The sequence below is a fragment of the Denticeps clupeoides genome, chromosome 15 (assembly GCF_900700375.1).
Source record: "Denticeps clupeoides chromosome 15, fDenClu1.1, whole genome shotgun sequence".
Classification (NCBI taxonomy): domain Eukaryota; kingdom Metazoa; phylum Chordata; class Actinopteri; order Clupeiformes; family Denticipitidae; genus Denticeps; species Denticeps clupeoides.
Window position 1 is genome coordinate 3,948,213 of NC_041721.1, and position 21,951 is coordinate 3,970,163.

Genomic DNA, 21,951 nt, shown 5'->3' on the forward strand with positions numbered 1-21,951 from the left:
ACATATTGGCGACATATAGTGTAGCACCAATGGAAAATGAATACTGGAATTTAATATTGAGGTCATAGGCCTCCTGTCTTCTAGCTGCAGCTCCATTTTGTCCTCAGAAACTCCAGAGATGGACAGAGATGTGACAGGGACGGCCAGAAGAGTGATGGTGCGACAGGAAGCGATGTTGCACGGTAGCTCGCACAGCTCGACTGCGCAACAGTGCTCAGTTTAAGTCCGACTCCTCGGGGTGGTGATCGGGTGTCATCAGGTCCTGTCCTCGCCGTCATTTGATGCGGCTCTCTGGGCCGGTCCTCCTACGGACCCCTTCGGCGGCAATCTCAGGCCCTTTCAGCGGCAGGCATCTGTGTGGCCCGCAGCATCACGGACGGCACTCCGGTTCAGGTTTTCGCACATTTTACTTTCTAAAACATGCCCTGGGTGGAACTAGAACGCGTTACTGTGTCAGTTTAGCACCCAAACTAAGCTTGAGATGGCCTCTTCTCACGCATGAGCAAGTACACTCCTACTACACAAGAGTAAGTAAACTTGGAAGTGAACTCCATTGCACAACCCATTTGATACAAGCAATAAATCCTGAAGAGGAAGAGTGCTACTAAACCAAAGTTGTTCATTGTTAGTTATCAAAATGTTCCCCTTTTCTACTTTTTGCATTGTTATAAATATGTCTTCTATTTATGGGGCAGTGGTGGCCTAGCACTTAAGGAAGCGTCCCCGTAATCGAAAGGTCGCCGGTCATGGCCGCCCACTGCTCACCAAGGGTGATGGTTAAAAGCAGAGGACACATTTCGTTGTGTCACCGTGTCACTTCAGTTTGATCTTTCACTTTCACTTATGCCTGTTTGGTCCTTACAAGAACATGAAGCATTTCTAAAAAGTCCCAGGAATGGTAAGGTGGGCTGAGAGTAAAGAGCCAGATCTCCATAAGGATGTACTAAGGCTAAAAGTGGTCGCCGCTTTGCCTTGACTGGACCACAAGAGGGCGACAGCAGGGACCGCGGCGACCTCGGCCTTATCCCACGTGGAGCCTCTGCGTCTGCTGCGCTCATTCGGCCGCCCGCGACTGTGATTAATAAAACCCGGGCCTTTAAAGGCCACTTCACTCCGCACACATGTTCTTTCAATGTACGTTCAAAGGCAGGAATTTGGCCAGTGAGGCGCGTTCTCATGGCTGCCAGGGGCTTTTAATGGCGGGCCCTGGATTACGTCTTTCCTAATGCAGGCGGGGAGACGGCGTAATTTACCGGCTCTCGGCCGCAGGAGCAGGGGACGCAGCACATTTATTACAGTGACAGTGAAGGCTTATCGCTGTGGGTACCGTACCGAGATGCTGACAGGCTTTAGTAAGAGCCGGGGCTCATCTGATACCAATAAAACCTCAAATGGAATCAGAAACGTGGCAGTGGGAAAGCAAGCCAAGGAATTGCAGCCTCAGCCACACCGGAGGGGAAAAAAAACTGTGCTATGAAAAATGAAATATATTTCCGAATTCCATTCCTCGTAGGGGTGGGCGATAAATAAATAACATTTTTGCATAAATAATACTGACAATATAGAAAGCATCTAGTGAGCAGTTTTTTCAAAATTCAAAAAGTGAATTTATAGCCAGCATTAAGTACATAACTCCACACGTGTTCATTCATAGTTTTGATGCCTTCAGTGAGAATCTACCAACGTAAATGGTCATGAAAATAAAGGAAACACATTGAATGAGAAGGTGTGTCCAAACCTTTGGCCTGTACTGTATATATCATATAAAAAGCAAGCATGTGTAAAGTACACAAGCTGCAAATCCACCTGAAAGGGTTTCTGTACGGGTTCACACAGCATGCAAGAAGAACTCAAAAGACTGACCCGAGAATCGCTGGACTTCATGAAGGGCAATGAGATCAAGGCTACTGTTGTAATGTCACAGTACTATTGCATTATGATGGTAACGCTGGCTATAAATTCACATTTTGAATTTTGAAAAGTGACAGTGGACTTCTAGCTCACCACGCCCGTTACTGCAAGATGGTGTCCCTGAGCAAGACACTTAACCTTAAGTGTCACCAGGGGGACTGTCCCTGTAACTACTGATTGTAAGTCGCTCTGGATAAGGGGGTCTGATACATTTTTTAAATGTAAATGATCTGATCTGAAAAAGTGCTGTTGTACCGCTCCCGTCCAGCAGGGGCCAGTAAGCGCCAACCAGGGAGGGGCTTCAGTCGACCGAACAAAAGAGAAGCAGCTCCTGACCAATCACAGCGCGGCTTGTTTGCTAGTCGCTAGCCCTTGCCAGGAAGGTGACATTTTGTTGTCGTTAGCCTCTCCTCTGCAGCGTCGACCCGCAACTTGTCGCCATGTCGTCGCTGGGCAGGGCGCTCGGCGTCCTCCGCGGCGGGGCGCAGATGCTGGGACGCGGTCCGCGGAAGCTCGTTGCCCGCAGGTGGGTTTGAATGCATTAGTATCGAGGTTTGCATCGACGCGATCCCTCTGTGCTCCGGCGGTATGCGAATACTAGTTTATATGGAATACTAGTTCTTATATACTAGTTTTTCTAGTTTATATAGAATTCTAGTTTCTATGCACGCGTGTGTTGGACTCTTTGGTTTAGAAGGACTTTTGACCTGAATACGCACCGACATTACAGGAATTTTTGGGATTGTGGGGACAGGGCCAGTGTCCCCATAGTTCAACCGCCACAGATAAGTTTATAATGGTCTAAAGGTCCAGAATCCAAAGTTTCCACTCATGTCCCGATATACCATTAAAAAAAGGACTTTCTGTGTGTGTGTGTGTGTGTGTGTGTGTGTTTTGCAGGGCCGGCGGTGGCCCGCACATTGAAGCCCAGTACAGGCAGCTGCCCCAGCTCACCAAGAACCAGGTATTCCAGTCGGAGCTGCTCAGCAGCGCCATGTGGTTCTGGATCCTGTGGCACTGCTGGCACGACCCGGACGCAGTTCTGGTGAGTGGCAATGGCCAACACGCTCGCCTATGAACCAGAAGACCCAGGTTCAAACCCCACTTATTACCATCGTCTCACTGAGGAGGACACTTAACCCTGAGTGTCTCCAGGGGGACTGTCCCTGTAACTACTTACTGTAAGGCGCGCCTGGTAAATGACTGAAATGTCCCTGCAGGGTCACTTCCCCTGGCCCGATGCCTCTCAGTGGACTGACGAGGAGCTTGGCATCCCACCCGATGAGTGAGGAGACCAGGTGAGAGAATTTTTCCTTTGCTGTACTCCAAGGTTTTCAGAGTTGATTTTAATTAATGTCATATGAGGAAAAAGCATGCTTTTTTTTACTTTTGTATTATAAACCATTAGGGGTGTATTGGATCTCACAATACAATACGCATTATGATGTATTGTGATACTGTACATAGTGCAATATTCTGCAGTTTACTGAAAATGAAAAAACAGAGCTGAAATACAAGATACTGTGCTTGGGCTGTCATGTTTTACGATTTCACGCTGCCTGAAATGCCAAGCAGTAATTCAAACTACCCAGCTGTGCAGCGCCATCTACAGGAGAAGGTGGTAGTAGCCTAGTGGGTAACACACTTGCCTATGAACCAGAAGTCCCAGGTTCAAATCCCACTTGCAAGACACTTAACCCTAAGTTGCTCCAGGTCCCTGATTGTAAGTCGCTCTGGATAAGGGCGTCTGGTAAATGAGCGGAGGCTGTTCATACCGATTCTCATCTCTGCTGACCTCACTACAGAAAACGCTCGACAGCACCAACCGGTGGACTAAATTTGTATACAAAAATAGTTTATTTGATGTCATGTTTTCTAACACCTCGCTAAACCATAGTTTATGTACTGGATGATTTAGTTCCAATTTTTAAGCCATGTGAAGTGAAGTGGAAAGGGACCACAGAATTAAAAAAAAAAATTCTTTCTTCTGCCAGGTCTCCATCTCAGCAGTGAACCTGACCCCGTGTAAATAAGGTGTTTTTGGAGTGTCGTCGTTCACATGCGACCATGATTCTGAGTACAACATTATGGATGAATGACACATAATTGAGTTAATAAAGTTTTATTTGCCACTTGAGATCTGGTCAATGCTAGTATAAAGAGCAAAACTGTTCTTACCAAATATCTTCTCCCCACCCCAATATTTACAGGCCATATTTAAAAGGTACAGACATTTTTCAAATACTAAATTTAGGAAAATAACTCAACGCAGCCCATTCTACAAATTCAAACACAGTGACCTGACCCTGACCAAAACTGCACCCTGAAATAAATACTGTACAATCGAAGCTGCCACTGGCAACCATCACACAAGTCACAGCGTGAAATGACAGAAGGAAGTTTGAACTGAAATGCTTTCAGCATTTTGTAGGGGAATAGAAGATGCAGGAGTTAAAATGGGTGATAAATCAGTGAAGATGGTTAAAGCTTACTGCTAAAGGGAGGGTCTAGAAAAGGTTGGTTCAGGTAGAAAATCGTTGGACGTTTTTGGCAACCAGTCCCTTCAGCTCAAAACGTCTCTGTGGGTTTTTTTTCTTTTAGTGCAATACATACAAATCACATGTTTTACAGTGTGGGCAAGATTGTAATGTGGTGTGGGAAATTGTTAAATAAGAACATTATACATAAAGTGGAAGCCAGAATTATGCTAAAATATAAAACAAATTATTCCCTGAGAAACACTCTCTGAATCTTCTTTTACCTTTTCCTAAACAGTCCACGTGGGGGAACAGTAATGTTTAGCATAAATCAAAACACCGACATTTTACTGAACTTCAGAACACATTTTGGAATGCAATTTTTGAAGTTTGAAACATCTGTCTGGCAACAATGACATTGTGCATCAAAGGATCTATAGAACTACTGAGTCGTAACTCTAAATTTACAAGAACATCTTGGTGAGAATATTTATATATAAACAAATGAACAATTTGCTTAATTATAATAAATACAGCCATCAAAATGAAAGTCAAACACCCAAAATGCAATAAATTAATAAAAATTCCTATGTCACTCCACAAACCATGTACATCATCTAATGCCTTAAACCAAACTGTTCTATTAATTTTTTTAAATGCACCTTCCTCAGAGAACATCCCATGCAAATTAAAATATGAAGATTAAAACAATAAAAAAAAAAAAAAAACCTCACAAAACCAAATTTTCTACTAAAGAGAATGTAGAAACAAGTCTTCAATCTTGGTGAGTCTTTTGTAATTATAATATATCAGGGAATGTTCTTTAAAGGAACATTCTGGCTACAAATATGGCTTTTATGGCCAAAAAAAAAAAAAAAGGGCTCAGATGTGTTAATGGTGACGCCTGTAACCCAGGGAAAACGTTTTCTTTTCACTCACATTCGGTAATTATTGCTGGTGTGACAGAGAAGGGCAGGGGAGGAAACGTAGGACATACGTTCAAACTTCAGCGCCGCTGCAACATCTCAAGTTTCATCGCCTTAGCACCATTTCTGGTCGGGCCACACTTGCCCATGCGGCTCGTTGCCTCGCACACCGCTTTGTCTTTGATTGTCCTTGACTTGGCTTCAGTCTCTCAGCACTGCAGGACTCGTGGAGGTGTGTGTGTGTGTGTGGTGGTGTTCAACTGGAAGCTCCGAACGCAGAGAGACGGCGAAGCGAATGTGTGGAAGGAGCTGCGATGTCCATTTTTACGCGCTGAGCTTTCTTTTCACTCTGTGGTCAGCAATGTGAAGCGGCGTGCGTGCTTCGACTGAAAAGCCTTGCCCCTTAAGCATGCACAGTGAACGTGTCAGTGTGTGTTCATATAGACTGAGTGTGTGTGTGTGTATCATGAGTTCCTCTGCACAGCCCTACACAAAGAGGCGATTGTGCCGACTAAGCTTCAAGATCTTCCCCAGACGCTGCTTGGCCGTGGCCATTCCTTTCTTGGGTCGTTTGCCTGGAAATAAAAACAAAAAAAAAAAAAATGAGAACAAAATCATAATCTATTCAAACTGATTTTATGGGAATTTTCATGCACAAAGCAACAGAACGCTCCAGGATTCAGGATGGTCCAGGATTCCAGTTCCAGTTTTTAAAAGTAAGGCAGGGAAGAGACCAGTTGCCAACCTTTTGTAGCCTGATTGCTGATTGGCGGGGGGTTGGACGCTTGTCGCTTAGAGGGGTGCAGTGGCGGTGACGTGGAGCTCTCGCGGTACTGGAGCTCATCTGGTCCTGGGCTGCCTGCCGGATGCAGAGGGCTGTCCCACGCCTCGCTGCTGCTGTTGCCCTGGCTGTCCATGAAGCCCTTGCCAGCCTGGACGTAGTGCTGCCGATCCCCCTGATGCTCCGGAGACAGCCGGGATGGGCTGGACCACCAGGGCTCCTGGGAGTTGGCTCCTTCTTCTGGCCGGGGTGGATACAACAGTCCTGCCATAGACAGCATGCCCTCAATGGCTTCTTCTGTACTTGGTGAGGTAGGGCGTTCTCTGTAAGGAAGACAACTTGTTATCAGCACATTTCTACAATACGTTAAATAGACATTAAAATATTGTACATATACCAGCTTACACTATCATTCTTCTGAGACCTGTACTATACACACTGACAAAGCTGAATGTAAGATAATCCAAACCACGGTAACAACCAGCCTGTATGTAACTTGCGACACGCTGGATTTCTGTGTAAATATCACAGAAAAACTAAAAAAACAAAAAAAAAAACCAAACAATGTGGTAAAGTTAGAATAATAATTTAAACAAAAACATGCCAAAACTAATTTTATCTGCTTTATAAAAAAACACTCATCTGCTGTCACTGGCAGTCAAACCTAACCCCAGCAGGGGGCAGTAGAGGACTTTGTTAAAAATAAAATTTAAACATAAACTGAACACAGGTCTATGGGCTGCACAATTTAAAAATCAGCACCTCTTGAGGGGTTTGTGTCGTTTGTGCCTCTTGCTTGACTGATGCTCTCTTCCATTCCCTGAGTCTCTTTTCCGAGAGCCACTAGAATCCTCCTTTTCGCCCTCTGAGCTTCTGGAATCGTCTTCGGACGAGTCCCTCTGATTTGAAAGTCCAGGATGTTACGAGAAGGTAGCTTAATTGGTGTTAAGTTTATAGGAACGCTGGGAAGACATCTCTTACCTCCGTGCTGCTGCCGTCTTCAGACTCGTCATCAGAAACACCAGCGCTGGCTGGAGCTTCGCCCCTGAGTTCCGTGTGAACGCTACCGAGAAAATCTGCAGAGGAAAAAGGCTGCGTTCATTTCTCACGCTTTTCGGAGGTGTATGTGTACTTGTCACTATGGCTGTACTAGATCTAACACAATTTCCCTCAAATGAATTGAGAAGCATACCAAGGCTGTCTGGTTTCTCCTGCTTTACTGTGACTCTGTGCACCTCCTGTCCAGGTTCTGTTTTTTCCATCTTCACCATCTGTAGTTCTGTTGATAAGCTGTAGTGGCGATCCTTTCTGGATCTCGGCCGTGGATCTCTGATCATGAACCCCAAGATTCAGAAATCAGAACGCACATTTAAATTCCTTCCTACAATACAAACCATCTCAACACATTCATAGTGAAATGGAGCGGAACTCACCTGACGATTCGTCCATTACAGAGCCTGAGACGTAGGTTGTTGTCCACACCTCTCTCCGCGGTGGCGGCGGATGCCATGGACACGTTATTGAACTTTATATTTAGCATGGAGTTGAAGGAAGGGTCCTGCAAGACAGAGCACGCATGTCAAGGTACGTGTACATCACAATGACGCAGTGTCCCACAATGCATTTCACCAAGCCTCACCTCCTCCAACAAACCCACTTCCAGGCGCTTCAGCACCTCACGCGTGTGCTGCTCCAGGATGTCTAGGTTGGAGGGCAGCTTGGGGTGATCCCGTAGCTTCCGTGGCACCCGCCGTGACTGGCAGCCCCGCTCCAGCGTGCCGCGTGTCAAAGGGCAGACGGTGCTTACCTGAGATTTCATCGGCTTGTTCATGCCGCAGTTACCCTGATCTTCCTGAATGTGCAAAAGGATGACAGAAGGTCCAATGACAAACACAACAATGACTGTTGTGAAGGTTGGAAACATTACACCAGCGTACCTCCAGGTGGCGGATCTCCTTGCTGAGCTCTTTGATGAGGTGGTTGGGCCTGACGCTGTCTGGGATCTCACTGCTGGGCTCGGTGACCTGAAGAGGTCAAATGTCCTTCAGTGATAGTATAGCTGCGCTACTTAACATCTCATTAATAAGCTTTCAACTTATCATGGCATGCACATACTTAAATCCGCAAACATTTTTCGATTTCAAAAAATCAAGAATTTATTCAGCAGAACGACTTGATCAATAGATTTAATTTGATATGCATTTCTCAATTTCACCCAAAATGGCAATTCTCAACCCTCGACTTGTTGGCAAGATATTTTCATGAACATAAAACCTGCCATGGCTGCCCACAACCTTTGGGTAGCAGGAGTGCTAGTTCCTATTAGCTGAGCTGCTTGAGAATGATGAGACGTTCTATCCACAGTGAATGAGCATTTTATTCCAAATGGATGGTGCAACAAAAAGGTGGAGGGTCAAATTAAGGTAGACAATCACCTCTCTCTTCAGCCAAGTCTTCAGCCGGATGATTAAAGCTTTCACCCCTTCAACGAGGTAGGCCTGGGGTTGTACATTATCATCACGGCAATCTGAGGAAGAAACAAAAAAAATTTTTGTCACTAGAGTATGGTAATGGACAGAGTATTAATGAGTTACATTTACTTGAGTAACTTTTTTGGGGGAGAAGAAACAGAAAAAAAAAAGTACCTTATGAGTAGGTTTACAATGCAATACTGTTTACTTTTGCTTGAGTATGTTTGTGAACGGCAGCTCAACACCTTCCTCTTTAAAAAATATTTAGATAACTGATCACTTAATCGATGGTAACTTGAAAGCACGTTCTAAGTCGCTCTGGATAAGGGCGTCTGCCAAATGCCTTAAATGTAAATGTAAATGAATAAGAAACACTACTCTTACGTCGCCACATTGGGCATCACTTGACTTGTTACTTTCTCAAACCATTTATATGCTTTATTTTTGCAACAGATTACATTTCACCCTTGGTGTATCAGTTAATAAATAAGTTATTATTATTACTAATAAGTACCACAATTAGCACATGTATAATCCTTCTGTCTGAATACAGACAGTGGGGCAGTGGCGGGCAGTGGTTAAGGAAGTGGCCCTGTAATCAGAAGGTTGCTAATTCAAATCCCGACTCGCCAAGGTGCCACTGAGCAAAGCACCATCCCCACACACTGCTCCCCGGGCGCCTGTCATAGCCTCCCACTGCTCACCAAGGGTGATGTTTAAAAGCAGAGGACACATTTCACTGTGTGCACCGTGTATCACAATGACAATCATTTCACTTTTACATTGTTTCTTAAAAATAAACAAGATATTACAGTCAAACAGTTACTCAGTACATTAGTAGTTTCATCACTACATACTTTTGTACTCTTACTTGAGTCATTTTTTGGATGACTACTTTTTACATGTACATGAGTGTTATTATTTTGGAATTTTTGGCTACTATACCCACCTCTGGTAATGGCTGGATTCAGTGGTCTCAACAAAGTCATGCTCAACACACCCACCTCTTAGAGTGTCCAGGAGGTTCTTGGCCACATACCAGCAGATCGCCTCAAAGTAGGGGAACTTGAAAAGGTCTGGGGTCTTCAGACGCCTCTCCATTTCATAACACCTACCAGCAACCATAAGGTTTGAGTACAGTTTAGAAAAAAAAAAAATATTTTCTGGCACAATTCTGCAGCCTATGGACCCAGTCAGTCGTAATCATACCTGAGCTGCATGCATATGTTTAGGTTGTGCAGGAAGTTCCCTCCAAACGCCATGCAGTCCTGAGATGTGAGAACCGCATGGATCCATCCTGCGGAGGGCAGTAGAGTGCAACAATCAATACAGAGCCAACACACACACACACAATCCCAGCTTGTCTGATAACACCATTATTATCTCAATCCTGTCACAGAGGGTGAAGATTAGAGCAGCCCTGATTATATCCAGAGCCCATATTTGGTTCAGCTCGGTTTTCTGTCGAGTCGTGTTTGGTGTCTTCGTGAGGACCGTTAAATTGGTGACTTCACAGGGTCTGATAACTGCTCACCCCCCCCCCATAGAACTGCAGAGCTTGGCCATCATCTACAGATCAATGCAACGCTCTCCAGTTTAAAGCAGTCAGTCAACTCGTTGCCCTCAGTCCAGCGAGGAAAGTGCGAGAAGTGGGAGGCGCCGGCGACGTTGATAACACACACCCACGAAGCACCTCCCAACTCGCGGTTCGCGGCCCTGCGCGGCGCGACCGGACGTTCAACCCGAGATAAAAACCTGCGTTATGTAACAGAAGACGGCCCGATGGCGAGCTGCAATTCACAGCTTTCTCATCCCACCACGCCCTCACACAGTCCCTGTCTACTACAACAACTAGGAAGTCCTCTTAAAAAGGAAAACTTTTTCCTACAAACTGCTCGCCTGCGTGTTTTAACTTGAAAATGTCCGAGATCCACCGGTTTGATTCAGGACAGTGGCCGCTGTGGGCGATCGGCGGGTGAAGCTCACCTGTCGGAATGAGCAGAGTGGTTCCCTGCTGCACCACGCACTTGTAGCACTTGTCTACCTTCTCCCCGAAGAACACCTCGCTCTGGCTGAAGGACGAGCTCCAGGCCTCGTAAAGTGCAAGGTTGGCCTCGGTCGGCTCAATCAAGTAAAAAATCTTCTCTCCCTGCAGACGAGAAGCAATTCTGAACATGTGCGGCCCACTTCGGGTTGAGGAACTTCCTGACCAGGTCACTGATTGGGCAAATACTAATTCTTACAACTGCTGAGTGCAAGAGAAGACATTAATGAAGAAGACATCTCAACCCGCGTTCACTGCAGTCAGAAGTGCGCTTACCCAGAGGACATGGTACCACACAGACGTGCCCCCAAAGTCGACATGGAAGTCAGTGTAGCTGTCCTTCACCCCCATAAGGCAGTACTTCTGGACAAAGGGCTTTGGGAAGAAAGAGTCATCCGGCCAGTAGTTCTCCACCCAGGACATCTTCTGTGCGACGTCAGGCACCACCACCAGGTTCGCCATCCTGCGACGGGAACAGAGGACAGAGGCTTTTGGACCGGCACGTGCTGTGTAACGGAGCTTATTCTGCAGAACTCTATGTTGGGCCTGTCGGGTGTGAATCACTTACTTGGTGTCGGAGAACTCCAGGCTGATAACGTTCAGCACCTTCGGCCGTTCCGGCTTATAATAATACTTGACGAATTCGCCGAGTTTCATTTTGCTGTCTGCTTGTCTGGCGACGTCTATGACGTCGATGACTTTACTGCCACCTGCACACATAAAATAAATAATAATGTGGAAATAAATAATGTGCAGCTGCATTTTAACTGTTCTATTAAAAAAGAAAAAAAAAAAAGTCATGCTTTGTATGGTCTTACGGAATTATTAGCATAAATAAACAAAATTGTTAATGCGAGCTGCTATAGCGATAAATACACATGATCTGTGGCTTTCCTGTTAAAGGAACAGCTATGGTGGGGTGGGGGGTCTGCAAGGTTTGGGGGGGTCTCTAGCTTACAGCTGCAAAAGCACCAAAAGAAGAAAAAAAAAATGCCAAAAGGGCCGAACGGAGAAGGGGCCGGAAACAGACCAGGCTGTAACAAGGGAGTGGACAGCTGGCGTTTGTGTGATGATCAACCCCCCCCCCGAAACGCGCACACACACACACACACCCACACACATAGCCCAGCTGGTCAGCGTCTGATGACAGGCAACAGCTGGAGGCTCGGAGAAAACAGCATGGAGCTCCGAAACCCACATTCCCAACTAATACAAGTCAAATTTGCCGAAATATTCAGGACAACTCGGAAAATATGGAAGCAACGCATGCAATGCCACGTGACATAAAGCCAGCAAAGACACTACAGGCCTCTGCCAGTTTTAAATGCTGTAGTTGTAAGTGTACTTCGTTTATAATTGATGTGTCAGTCAGATTTCAGTGACTTTTCCAGAACTTTATATTTCAACGCCTTGAAAATCCTCTATTCAAATTCCATGACGTTGCCAGGTTTTTACTGACCGTTTCAAGTCAGCTCATTTGTATGTAGCTGTGGACCATCACAGGTGTCTGGAAGCCCAGGGGGACGCTGTGGCTTCACCTATTGTAAGAAGGTACCGTGACCCGGTCGCACCGGACACCTGTTCCCTGAAAAGCGCCCGCCGCTTAACGCTTAGTGGTGCGTGGGGGGGAGGGGGTCGGCGTGTAACCCGACCAGGGTGACGCCGCGGAACCCGAGATGCCCGCTGCTCCTAATGACCGTGCAATCCAACACGCCGGCCGCTCGCCGCAGGAAGTCGCGATCGGCCGCCGTCGAACTTACCCACGTACTGCTCCACGTCTTCGACGGAGAAGCTGGGCGGCGGCAGCTTCAACCCCAGCCCGTCCAGGTCTGGCACCATGATTGGGTAGCTGAAGCCCTGCCTTTCCAGGTACTGCGGAGTCACCTGACTGCCCTGCATCCGCACCACAATTTCGTCTGCACTGTGAAGAAGATGATTTTTTTTTTTTTTTTTTTTTTTTAAAAGCCCAACTTTGGACTGAGAGGGAAAGGAAATGAGCGGATTTAAAACATAATCGCCTCCATTTCATCTCCTCAGCATCCATCTTCGCAACTCTGGCTCAATAATTAAAACGTTGTCACCTGACAACAGTGGCCAAGAATTGCAAATCAAATGAACATTTCATTATAAAAAAAAAAAAAAAAAATTGCCACCCGGGTTCTGGCCAACATTTACAGCTCAAGTCAGTACGCTGCAGAATCAGACCAAGTACTCTGGGCACACCGAGCTCCTACCTGGGGAAGGTTTTCTCCTGAAGCCGGCGGACGAAGACGGCGGTGCCGGCCTGCACTGGTTTGGTTCCATCGTTGGGTTCCGTGTAGTCGTGGCGATGCCAGTTGTTGCGCTTTTTCACTGCAAAACATTGCAGACGGCGACGCCCATGAATACACAGACTGAAGGTCTACACACCGTCTCGGTCTTATCTGCCCTACAAGGCCTCCGAGAAGGGCCACAATTAAAGGATTACAGCCCCACTCAGTTGGCCAGTTAAAGCCTGACCTCCTGCACTTTCAGAGGTCAGCACTGGACCACATCAAAGCAGGAAATCACCCACCCCCAACACCCGAGGGCCATCAATCAAGATGCCCACGAGCCACTTACTCAAGGAGGGTCCGTGCAGGACATCGCAGTTGGGACAGTGGTAGACGTCGATGTCTGCAGCATAGTGCTCCTGCACCTGGACACAGCTGGAAGGAGGAAGACAGGGAGGATCATTCAGGATCGAAGAATTGAATATGGTGAGACTGTGTAGGACTCCGGATACTAAGTGAGGACGGAGGGAAATGCAAACAGGACGGGAAAATGCCACGGGTTACCGGCCGGTGATCAAAGACATAATAAAGCCACTCAGAAAACAGTCACCAATCCCACAGAACGTCACTGGCTGACGTTAGGACATTCAGCCACGACAGGAGTGAGTGGAAAAGGACAGGGTGGCTGCCACTGTCCCACCACAGAACTGAGACAGTCAGCCTCAAACCACAGCCGGGAAAAGGGGAAAAAGCTGCTTGGTGTTCCAACAGGAACATTCCAGACACAAACTGAACGGAGAGAAAAACCTACTGGCTCAGGAAATGCAAAAATTGTCTGAAATTCCTAAACTTCAGAGAACATAAATACGGGATAAAATCTAATTTTTAATACCAAGAAGGGTGCTGATTTCTACACTGGAACCTACAGTATTGATATTATTCCATGCAAAATCTTCTATTTTCTGGAACAAAACAAAATTGATTTGGTGCTGTTACACATAAAATCGTACAAATTTGACATTTTAACAATATTGTTAAAACAATAACATCATATAAATGACATCATATAAATCTCCCCAGACACTCCTGTCTCATCCTGTCTTTAAAAACCAGCAGTACTAGTCCCCAGTTCAGGTTAAGCTGAGCGATACTGGAGACCCATCCCACCCCAGGGCGTAGGACATCAAAGCCGTCTCGCTCTGGATTGTGTTAACAGTCCAAAACAGCGTCTGCAGGGTGTTAAAAGCACAAAAGGAGGGCGACGGCCCGGCGGCGTTTATTACAGGAAACTGTGAGAAGCAAAATTAAGGTGGTTCATGGAGTACCACCATGGGGTCTTTCATCATGAACACTAGACCTCACAAAAAAAATTCATTTGGTCCCTTTTACACTGATAAATAATCAGGTTTGTCTAATTTAACACGGTGATATCATATCATACACCAAGACTGTTTTAATATGAAGTAGTGTCAAAAAATCAACTTTCAAATTTTGATAACAATGCAAAAAAATTTAAAAAGCAAGAGCGCCGTCTGAAAGAATTTCGAATATCAACCAGATGAGCGGGGAAAACCAAAAGTTGTGGACAATCCCGTTTGCAAGTAGTGCTCCAAAGTTGTCGCTATCACAGCGAGCAGCATTTGAAACATCATCACTCTGAATATCTTTTCAGGTTTGGAGAGGGGAGTAAAGTTGTTTGAATGTAATATGAATCCTGTTGAATTAAGTTAACTATAAGAATGGCTGTGACTTCACTTCTCTCTCCTCATTTTATAATTTTTATAATATTTCTCAGCTCGCAGCGTGAGACGCGAGGAGTGTTTTTTTTTTTTAGTTAAAGTAAAATTTTATTTATCTAACTTCACTCAAAATTGTCTCAAAATATTTTTTTAAAATATTTTTTTTAAGTTCCCTGTGTAGTATTGTGTATCAAATTTCAGTATCGTGAGGAGAATAAATATGAAGCAATGTTTGGTGACAGCCAAAATGAGACCTGATCTAGCACTGGTCTCCTAATTAAATGAAGGGTGTTTTAATGAGAAGATTGGAATGGAGACGTTGTTTAGGGCGGGCATTGTGTTCAGTAGGGTTTAGTTTCAGTACCTGTCCTGGCAGAACTTGTGTTCTTGATTGCATCAGAAACGCCGGCATTGTTTTTGGAGCGTAATGATTTATCGGCATCTGAAAGTGAATTGTTCACAAGCTCTGCTTCAGATGTGGCTTGGGTGGGGACTGAGGTCTGAGATGTCGGGTGGTAATAATACAGTTACCACCCAGATAGGGGAAGTGATGGCCCAGCGGTTAAGGAAGCGGCCCCGTAATCAGAAGGTGCCACGGAGGTGCCACTGAGCAAAGCACCGTCCCCACACAGTGCTCCCCGGGCGCCCGTCATGGCTGGCCACTGCTCACCAAGGGTGATGGTTAAAAGCAGAGGACACATTTCATTGTGGGTGCAGTGTGCTGTGCTGCTCTATTTTAGAATAGTCCCGGTTTGCTTTGCCTCGTTTTTTTTTTTTTTTTATTGTTGAAACTGTAGGAGCGGGTCGTGACTTCACATCAGAGTCCCACACACCAACAGGTCTCTTCACTTCCTCCACATGCAGCAGCACGCCACCCAAAACCACGCTTGGTCTGTGATAGAGGCGGAATCGTGACCCGCGGCGGCGCCAGTTCCGCTGTGGCGAGGCAGGCATGCCACGCCCCCTACAGCCCAGTGGGTCCCTGAGTAATAGAGAAGGAGACACGGCGCTGTGCCACAGACACACCGCTCTGACTCAGCGAATGAGTCGGCTGATTAACAATCTAACGAGGAGCAGGGAGGGGAGAATAAAGAAGAACTTGGGACTTCTGCTCCAGTCTGGTCTTCTACCCACCAGAAAACTACGTTCAACCAAAATCCTGAACGTGGGACATATATATACACACGTGATGCTGTGAGTCAAATTCTCACACTTACAGGATCCTCTTTTATGGAAAAGCTACTAGACCAGGTTATCATGGGCCTGATCCATACGTAATGCTGCGAGCAACCCCCCCCATCATCCTAATTAACTAAGGCCAATTCTGCCAATGCTTTTTTTTCTATATGGTTTATATATGGTTTTCCTATATAAACAAACTAGATATGACAAAATTAATATAGAAATATATTACAGTACAGGCCAAAAGTTTGGATGCACCTTCTCATTCAATGTGTTTTCTTTATTTTCATGACCATTTACGTGGGTAGATTCTCACTGAAGGCAACAAAACTATGAATGAACACATGTGTTATGTACTTAACAAAAAGTGGAGACCTGGCCTCCACAGTCACCAGACCTGAACCCAATCCAGATGGTTTGGGGTGAGCTGGACCGCAGAGTGAAGGCAAAAGGGACCAACAAGTGCTCAACACCTCTGGGAACTCCTTCAAGAATGTTGGAAAACCATTTCAGGTGACGACCTCTTGAAGCTCATGGAGAGAATGCCAAGAGTGTGCAAAGCAGTAATCAGAGCAAAGAAACTAGAATATAAAACATGTTTTCAGTTATTTCCCCTTTTTTTGTTAAGTACATAACTCCACATGTGTTCATTCGTAGTTGTGATGCCTTCAGTGAGAATCTACCAACATAAATGGTCATGAAAATAAAGAAAACACATTGAATGAGAAGGTGTGTCCAGACTTTTGGCCTGTACTGTATATTGACTCGCTGGTGTCATATTGCTAAATTGAACACTGTGTGTTTACAGCAGAGAGGACCAATAGTTCTAATTGGGTTTTAGAAAAATAGAATTATTGTATCAGAGCATAGTTCTGTAATATATATTGATTATTGAGGAATCAAAAGTATTTGTGATACAATGGTCATAAATATAGTACCTTATCATGGGTTTTCTGACTGATTCATCTTACTCGACTAAAGGCCATAATAAAACTGACTGGCCCAACTCGCAGTGAAAGGCTTCCCACGCCTTCGCATTGACACACAATAGTTTTGAGTGGGAGCGACCATTCGTTGAAAGTGTTGAATGGACCCGCCCACGACTAAGAAACCTCTCCATTACACAAAGTGGGGTTGGGCCGGAGGCTGTCAAGTGGAGGTGGAGACTGAACACACCTGGCTTCCTATTTTAACCCCGCAGGCATTTCAACCCCCAACTAAAACAGATTAAAAGTCCCCTATTATAATTTTTTTGGCTTTTATATCGATCTTAGTGTCCCCTAATCCTGTATCTGAAGTCTGTTTTCGAAATGCTAATGAGGAGGAGAGAGGCGGGACGAGGAGGAGAGCGGCCTATAGAAGTTGAGGGGGCATTCGCGGAAATTACGTTTGGTGCAGACATGAGGGTGAAAATGAAGTGATTGGCATTGTGAAGCACTGCAGCACAGCACATGGTGACAACGAAATGTCCTCTGCATTTAACCATCATGAGCAGTGGGCAGCCATGACAGACATTTACATTTACATTTACAGCATTTATCAGACGCCCTTATCCAGAGCGACTTACAATCAGTAGTTACAGGGACAGTCTCCCTGGAGCAATTTAGGGTTAAGTGTCTTGCTCAGGGACACAATGGTAGTAAGTGGGATTCGAACTGGTGGGGGTCTTCTGGTTCATAGGCGAGTGTGTTACCCACTAGGCTACTACCACCCACCCAGACAGCAGTGTGTGGCGACGGTGCTTTGATCAGTGGCACCTCAGTGGTACCTTGGTGGTTTGGGATTCGAACCGGCAATTTTCTGATTACGGAGCCACTTCCTTAACTTTAAAGTAAAGTGATTGTCACGTGATACACAGCAGCACAGCACACGATGCACACAGTGAAATGTGTCCTCTGCATTTAACCCATCACCCTGAGTGAGCAGTGGGCAGCCATGACAAGCGCCCGGGGTGCAGTGTGTGGGGACGGTGCTTTGCTCAGTGGCACCTAATCGAACCGGAAACCTTCTGATTACAGGGCCACTTCCTTAACCGCTAGGCCACCACTGCCCCTATATACGAAATCAAATCATCAAGACATGACAACGTATTGCCAATTTTCCCGAAAAAATAAAAAAATTTACCCACTGGTTCTTCAGAGTCTTGCATGACGGAACTAAAAAAAAAAGGGACGTCTAAGTGCAATGTTAAAGGAGCATCTTCAGATCTGGAGATGGATCCTTTGCCTATTGTGTTCTTTTACTGAAGCACGGATAAACTGCAAGTTGACCGTGTGGAATGGGCCAACCGGATTGAAGAGCTGGACCCATCCATCTCTCCCGTGTTTCTATTGTGGGGTGGCCACTGACGGATGGTCCATTGAACTTGGCGCAGCAGGCGAGCCATCAATCCTGTCCCCCATCCTGTGCTGTCTGGACCCGAAACCCCCCGCCGACCCTACGCCCAGACACGGGGCCGCAACGACAGGAAACCGAAGTCATGCCACATTAAAGGATGGCGGCCCGTGTTCAAATTCATGACCGCTGAGTGTGGGACAAAAAAAAAACCTCGATGACGTCTGGCAGCAGTGACGGTTGCTGCAGAAACCTTCTCTGGCCAGAGGGGAGCGCCGCCGGAGCACAAGTGAGGGAGTTGTACTGCGTCTGCTAACCGTGCCGTTCAAAAGGCCGTAAGGCCATCAGGCCACGACGCATTTAAATGCAAACGGCCTGTCGCCACTACGGCAGAGCTCATCGGGATACTATTTTAAAACGCCACAGTATATCAAACAGGGCCGCGCGGTGGCATGGCAGCCAGAGACCTCCAAGGTTCGAATCTCCCAGTGGTTGCGCTCTCGGGGTTCTCCGGTTTCCTCACACCAAATGGTATGCGCAATAGGTAGATTGGCCACTCTTTAATTGACCGCAGGTGTGAGTGTCGGCGTGTCTGGTGTGTGTCTGTACCCTGTGGCGGGCCGGTGACCCGGGATGGGCTCTGAACAGCCACGGATAGTCAACATGTTTGACGCTATGAGTGTGACACAGTGACCCACAGTGACCCATTCTTTCTTGGAGGAAATTAAATGACGTTGGCACAGTAATGACAACGTTACGATCATCAGAGTGCAGCATTACATTTGAATGATATTGCAGGTACTACGCCTGTCAGATGTTTTTAAAAAAATTTTAATCAACAATATGATCCTCTAAATGAGGGAAAGGACACACACTGCATAGCAACATAAGGTGACAACATGACATTGGCAAAAGTAAAGAGCTAAAGTGATAACTTTCCTCCAAGAAGACACACAAATCACACACACATATAGTAGTAGCCTAGTAACCTAGCTGGGTGGTAGTAGCCTAGTGGGTAACACGCTTGCCTATGAACCAGAAGACACAGGTTCAAATCCCACTTACTACCACTGCGTCCCCAAGAAAGACCCTTAACCTTGAGTGTCTCAAGGGGAGGGCTGTCCCTGTAACTACTGATTGTAAGTCGCTCTGGATAAGGGCGTCTGATAAACGCTGTAAATGTAAATATATTGGGGGTGAACCTAAAAAAAATTACGGCGGTGGAATGTACGCCACACTGTATTAACTGTATATATCATGCCAGGCAGATAAAGCCTGCATCCTGCCAAATAAAGAGACATTTAAAAAAAAAAAAAAAAAAGGGGGCCAAAGGCAATGTGAATGTGGGGAGCGGATAATCAGAATAAGCTCTGTGACGGGATCGGGTCGGTGTGTTTGACTGTGATAAAGAGGCCCGTAATTCCGCCCGCCCTCCCAAAGTTCCTGCCTCCCGACTGGCCCGCGCCGCCCTGTAGATTACGATCCAGGCACGTGGTTGGATAGACGGCCTAATCCTTTTCGGTAGCAGCCAGTCTCGCGCACAACAAGAGGCATGGGAGGAAGAGGGGCGGCCGCCGTGAGCCAACGCCAGGCGGAGGAGAAGGTCCCTGACGGTGCCAGGCCGCTTCCCTGGCGCTGGAAAGCCCGTCCGAGTCGCACAGGAAAAGTCGAAACACCATGTGCAACTGCTAATTAGTCATGAACCGGAGGGGGGAAAGAAAGAAAGAAAAAAAAAAAAAACGGTTCCTCTTCTTTTGGAGAGTGACGCAGTCAGACGTTTGGCTCAAACCGCCAGCAGCTCTGGGCGTAGGAATCTTGGCAGTCCGGCGGAGTTACGCAAGTTTCCCCCCAACCACAGCACAAACGAAACTGTTTACAACCGCGGCCTTAACCCTGCACGTGCTGGCACGTGGCTGCGGATGCCACGGAGACCTGCCGCCGCCAAAAGTCCGCATGGAGGGGCCGCGCAAAGCGGCGACTCACGGGCCAGCAGGGAGTGCCCTTTATTTCGATTCACATTTATTGGCTTCTTCCTCGGTTTCTATTAGAATGCAATTTAATTGCTTTCATTCATTCAAAATAGCCTGAACCAATTCCTTTTATCCTGCAATTCTTTGCTGCTTCTAATTCTGTATTTTTGTGGACATCAGGTAACTTTGTCCGATGCTTGTGACCTAAGAATGAGCACTTTCTCCTCAGTTCTGGGTCACTGCAGCTGTATTCTGATTTAAAGTGATTTAAAGAGAAGTGATTGTCACTTGTGACACCATTTCACTGGTGCACACAGTGAAATTTGTCCTCTGCATTTAAACCCATCACCCTGAGTGAGCAGTGGGCAGCCATGACAGGCACCCGGGGAGCAGTGTGTGGGGACGGTGCTTTGCTCAGTGGCACCTCAGTGGCACTTTGGCGGATCGGGATTTGAACCGGCAACCTTCTGATTACGAGGCTGCTTCCTAAACCGCTAGGCCCCCACTGCCCACCACCATTGGTCAGTGTCGCTTGTACCTGTCGTGCACCATGTCTGTAGAGTTAACGATGAAAGCGCGTCGTCCCCGACACGGACCCCTTGGACCCAGGCAGAAGACAAAAATAAGGCCCCATGTGCGCGGCGGCGGTCCCTTTAAACCGCAGTTCCTGTCCCCGCCGCCAGGCGCCAACACTTTTTAAAGGGCATTTAAATCCCGCGACTGTCACAAAACAGCACAAAAACAGAAGCGGTTTAACCCAGAGGGGGTCGAGAAATCAGCCAGAACCAAAATAGAAACAAAAGGAGAATTTTCACCCAAACACGAATGTTTCATGTTGAACTTTAGTGTCAGACACCATGCGTGACACATGACCCTGTATTTAACCCTGATGCAGGCCGACGGCGAAACAATAAAAACACGGAGAGAGAAAAACGACAAAGTAAAATAACGTAAACTTGTGGTCTGGTGGGAAGTAAATGCACAAGGCGCTCGGTGCTCATCCTTAAACTTCCCCGGCGCACCTGGCACCACGTTCGCCCCCGTTAAAGGCAGCGATAGCGACGGGCGAACCGGGTGAGAGAACCGGAGCCGCCGGCGGGTCGGAACGCCAACGCACAGTCCACGTGTGCCACCACAACAGCCGAACACAGCCCAAAGACAATAAGACACATGAAAGACCCACGCAGGACCACCACGGCGGCGGCGGCAGCTAGACCGCATGACACCCTGACTTCACCCCTATTTCCTGACCCACACGTGGGCCTAAATCCCCGCAGCTCCTCCCGGCCCGGTAGAGGTAAGCGGCGCGCACGTACCTGCCGTGGAACCAGTCCTTACAGATGTCGCACTCGATCATAAACCGGCTCACATCGTACGGCTGCCGGCACACACAGTACAGCGGAGCAGCCGCCATCTTCCTACTGTCCCCAAACAGCGCAGCGCTCGGGGCGGGCTCGCGGCCGGCGCACGGGAGCGCGCAGACGGAAACAGCCGAAGGGGGGGAACGAGTGGTGACGGAAACAGCCGAAGGGGGGGAACGAGTGGTGACGGAAGTAGCCGAAGGAAAATACGACCGTGAACGAAAATAAACCGAAGGTTAAAAACCGCGCGTGCATGGGCATTGTGCGGTTTTTTTTTGACGTCAACATCACAACTATTTATTTCGTGGGGAAATTAAGACCACAACCGTATTTTTAAAAAAGTGATTGATTCATTTGGTGTTTAATAACATCTTTGTATGCATTACTCGCCACAGCCTAGTGGAGACCACAGACCTATCTCAGCTGACGTGACGCAACAGTGAAGGTATTCGCGCTTAAAACGCATTTAACGCAAAACGTTCGAGGGAGGCGGCGTGAAATGC

At 46.8% G+C, this 21,951-nt stretch overlaps 2 protein-coding genes across 4 annotated transcripts; one reads left to right on the forward strand and one right to left on the reverse strand.

Annotated features, from left to right (window-relative positions):
- The first annotated feature begins 2,251 nt into the window (after positions 1-2,251).
- ndufb2 (NADH:ubiquinone oxidoreductase subunit B2) lies at positions 2,252-4,048 on the forward strand. The gene is made up of 4 exons (XM_028954365.1): positions 2,252-2,437; positions 2,812-2,956; positions 3,132-3,209; positions 3,906-4,048. The coding sequence occupies exons 1-3, from the start codon at positions 2,352-2,354 to the stop codon at positions 3,198-3,200; spliced, it is 300 nt and encodes a 99-aa protein (XP_028810198.1). The 5' UTR covers positions 2,252-2,351; the 3' UTR covers positions 3,201-3,209; positions 3,906-4,048.
- kdm7aa (lysine (K)-specific demethylase 7Aa) lies at positions 4,018-21,540 on the reverse strand. 3 transcript variants are annotated; one of them, XR_003742532.1, is made up of 19 exons: positions 21,404-21,540; positions 13,212-13,297; positions 12,845-12,962; positions 12,371-12,531; positions 11,179-11,320; positions 10,887-11,073; positions 10,553-10,715; positions 9,776-9,863; positions 9,571-9,677; positions 8,531-8,622; positions 8,033-8,119; positions 7,735-7,947; positions 7,529-7,653; positions 7,288-7,424; positions 7,077-7,171; positions 6,858-6,994; positions 6,270-6,418; positions 6,060-6,237; positions 4,018-5,889 (listed from the first exon to the last, which is right to left on the reverse strand). XR_003742532.1 is itself a non-coding variant. In XM_028954363.1 (18 exons), exons 1-18 carry the CDS (start codon positions 21,499-21,501, stop codon positions 5,801-5,803), a joined length of 2,484 nt encoding a protein of 827 aa, XP_028810196.1. In that variant the 5' UTR covers positions 21,502-21,540; the 3' UTR covers positions 4,018-5,800. The 3 variants fall into 3 exon arrangements, 2 of the variants coding, with proteins under 2 accessions (XP_028810196.1, XP_028810197.1); XM_028954363.1 differs by having other exon boundaries at positions 6,060-6,418; XM_028954364.1 differs by lacking the exon at positions 21,404-21,540 and having other exon boundaries at positions 6,060-6,418; positions 12,371-12,526; positions 13,212-13,300.
- Positions 21,541-21,951: the final 411 nt, after the last annotated feature.

Excerpts from the sequence above, each read along its gene's own strand:
- kdm7aa (XM_028954363.1), bottom strand. The coding sequence starts at position 21,501 with ATGGCGGCTGCTCCGCTGTACTGTGTGTGCCGGCAGCCGTACGATGTG. Across the intron at positions 13,298-21,403 it reads AAGGACTGGTTCCACGGCAG|CTGTGTCCAGGTGCAGGAGC; the intron begins GTACGTGCGCGC and ends TCCTCCTTCCAG. Across the intron at positions 12,963-13,211 it reads CCTGCACGGACCCTCCTTGA|TGAAAAAGCGCAACAACTGG; the intron begins GTAAGTGGCTCG and ends AATGTTTTGCAG.
- ndufb2 (XM_028954365.1), top strand. The coding sequence starts at position 2,352 with ATGTCGTCGCTGGGCAGGGCGCTCGGCGTCCTCCGCGGCGGGGCGCAG. Across the intron at positions 2,438-2,811 it reads CGGAAGCTCGTTGCCCGCAG|GGCCGGCGGTGGCCCGCACA; the intron begins GTGGGTTTGAAT and ends TGTGTTTTGCAG. Across the intron at positions 2,957-3,131 it reads ACGACCCGGACGCAGTTCTG|GGTCACTTCCCCTGGCCCGA; the intron begins GTGAGTGGCAAT and ends ATGTCCCTGCAG.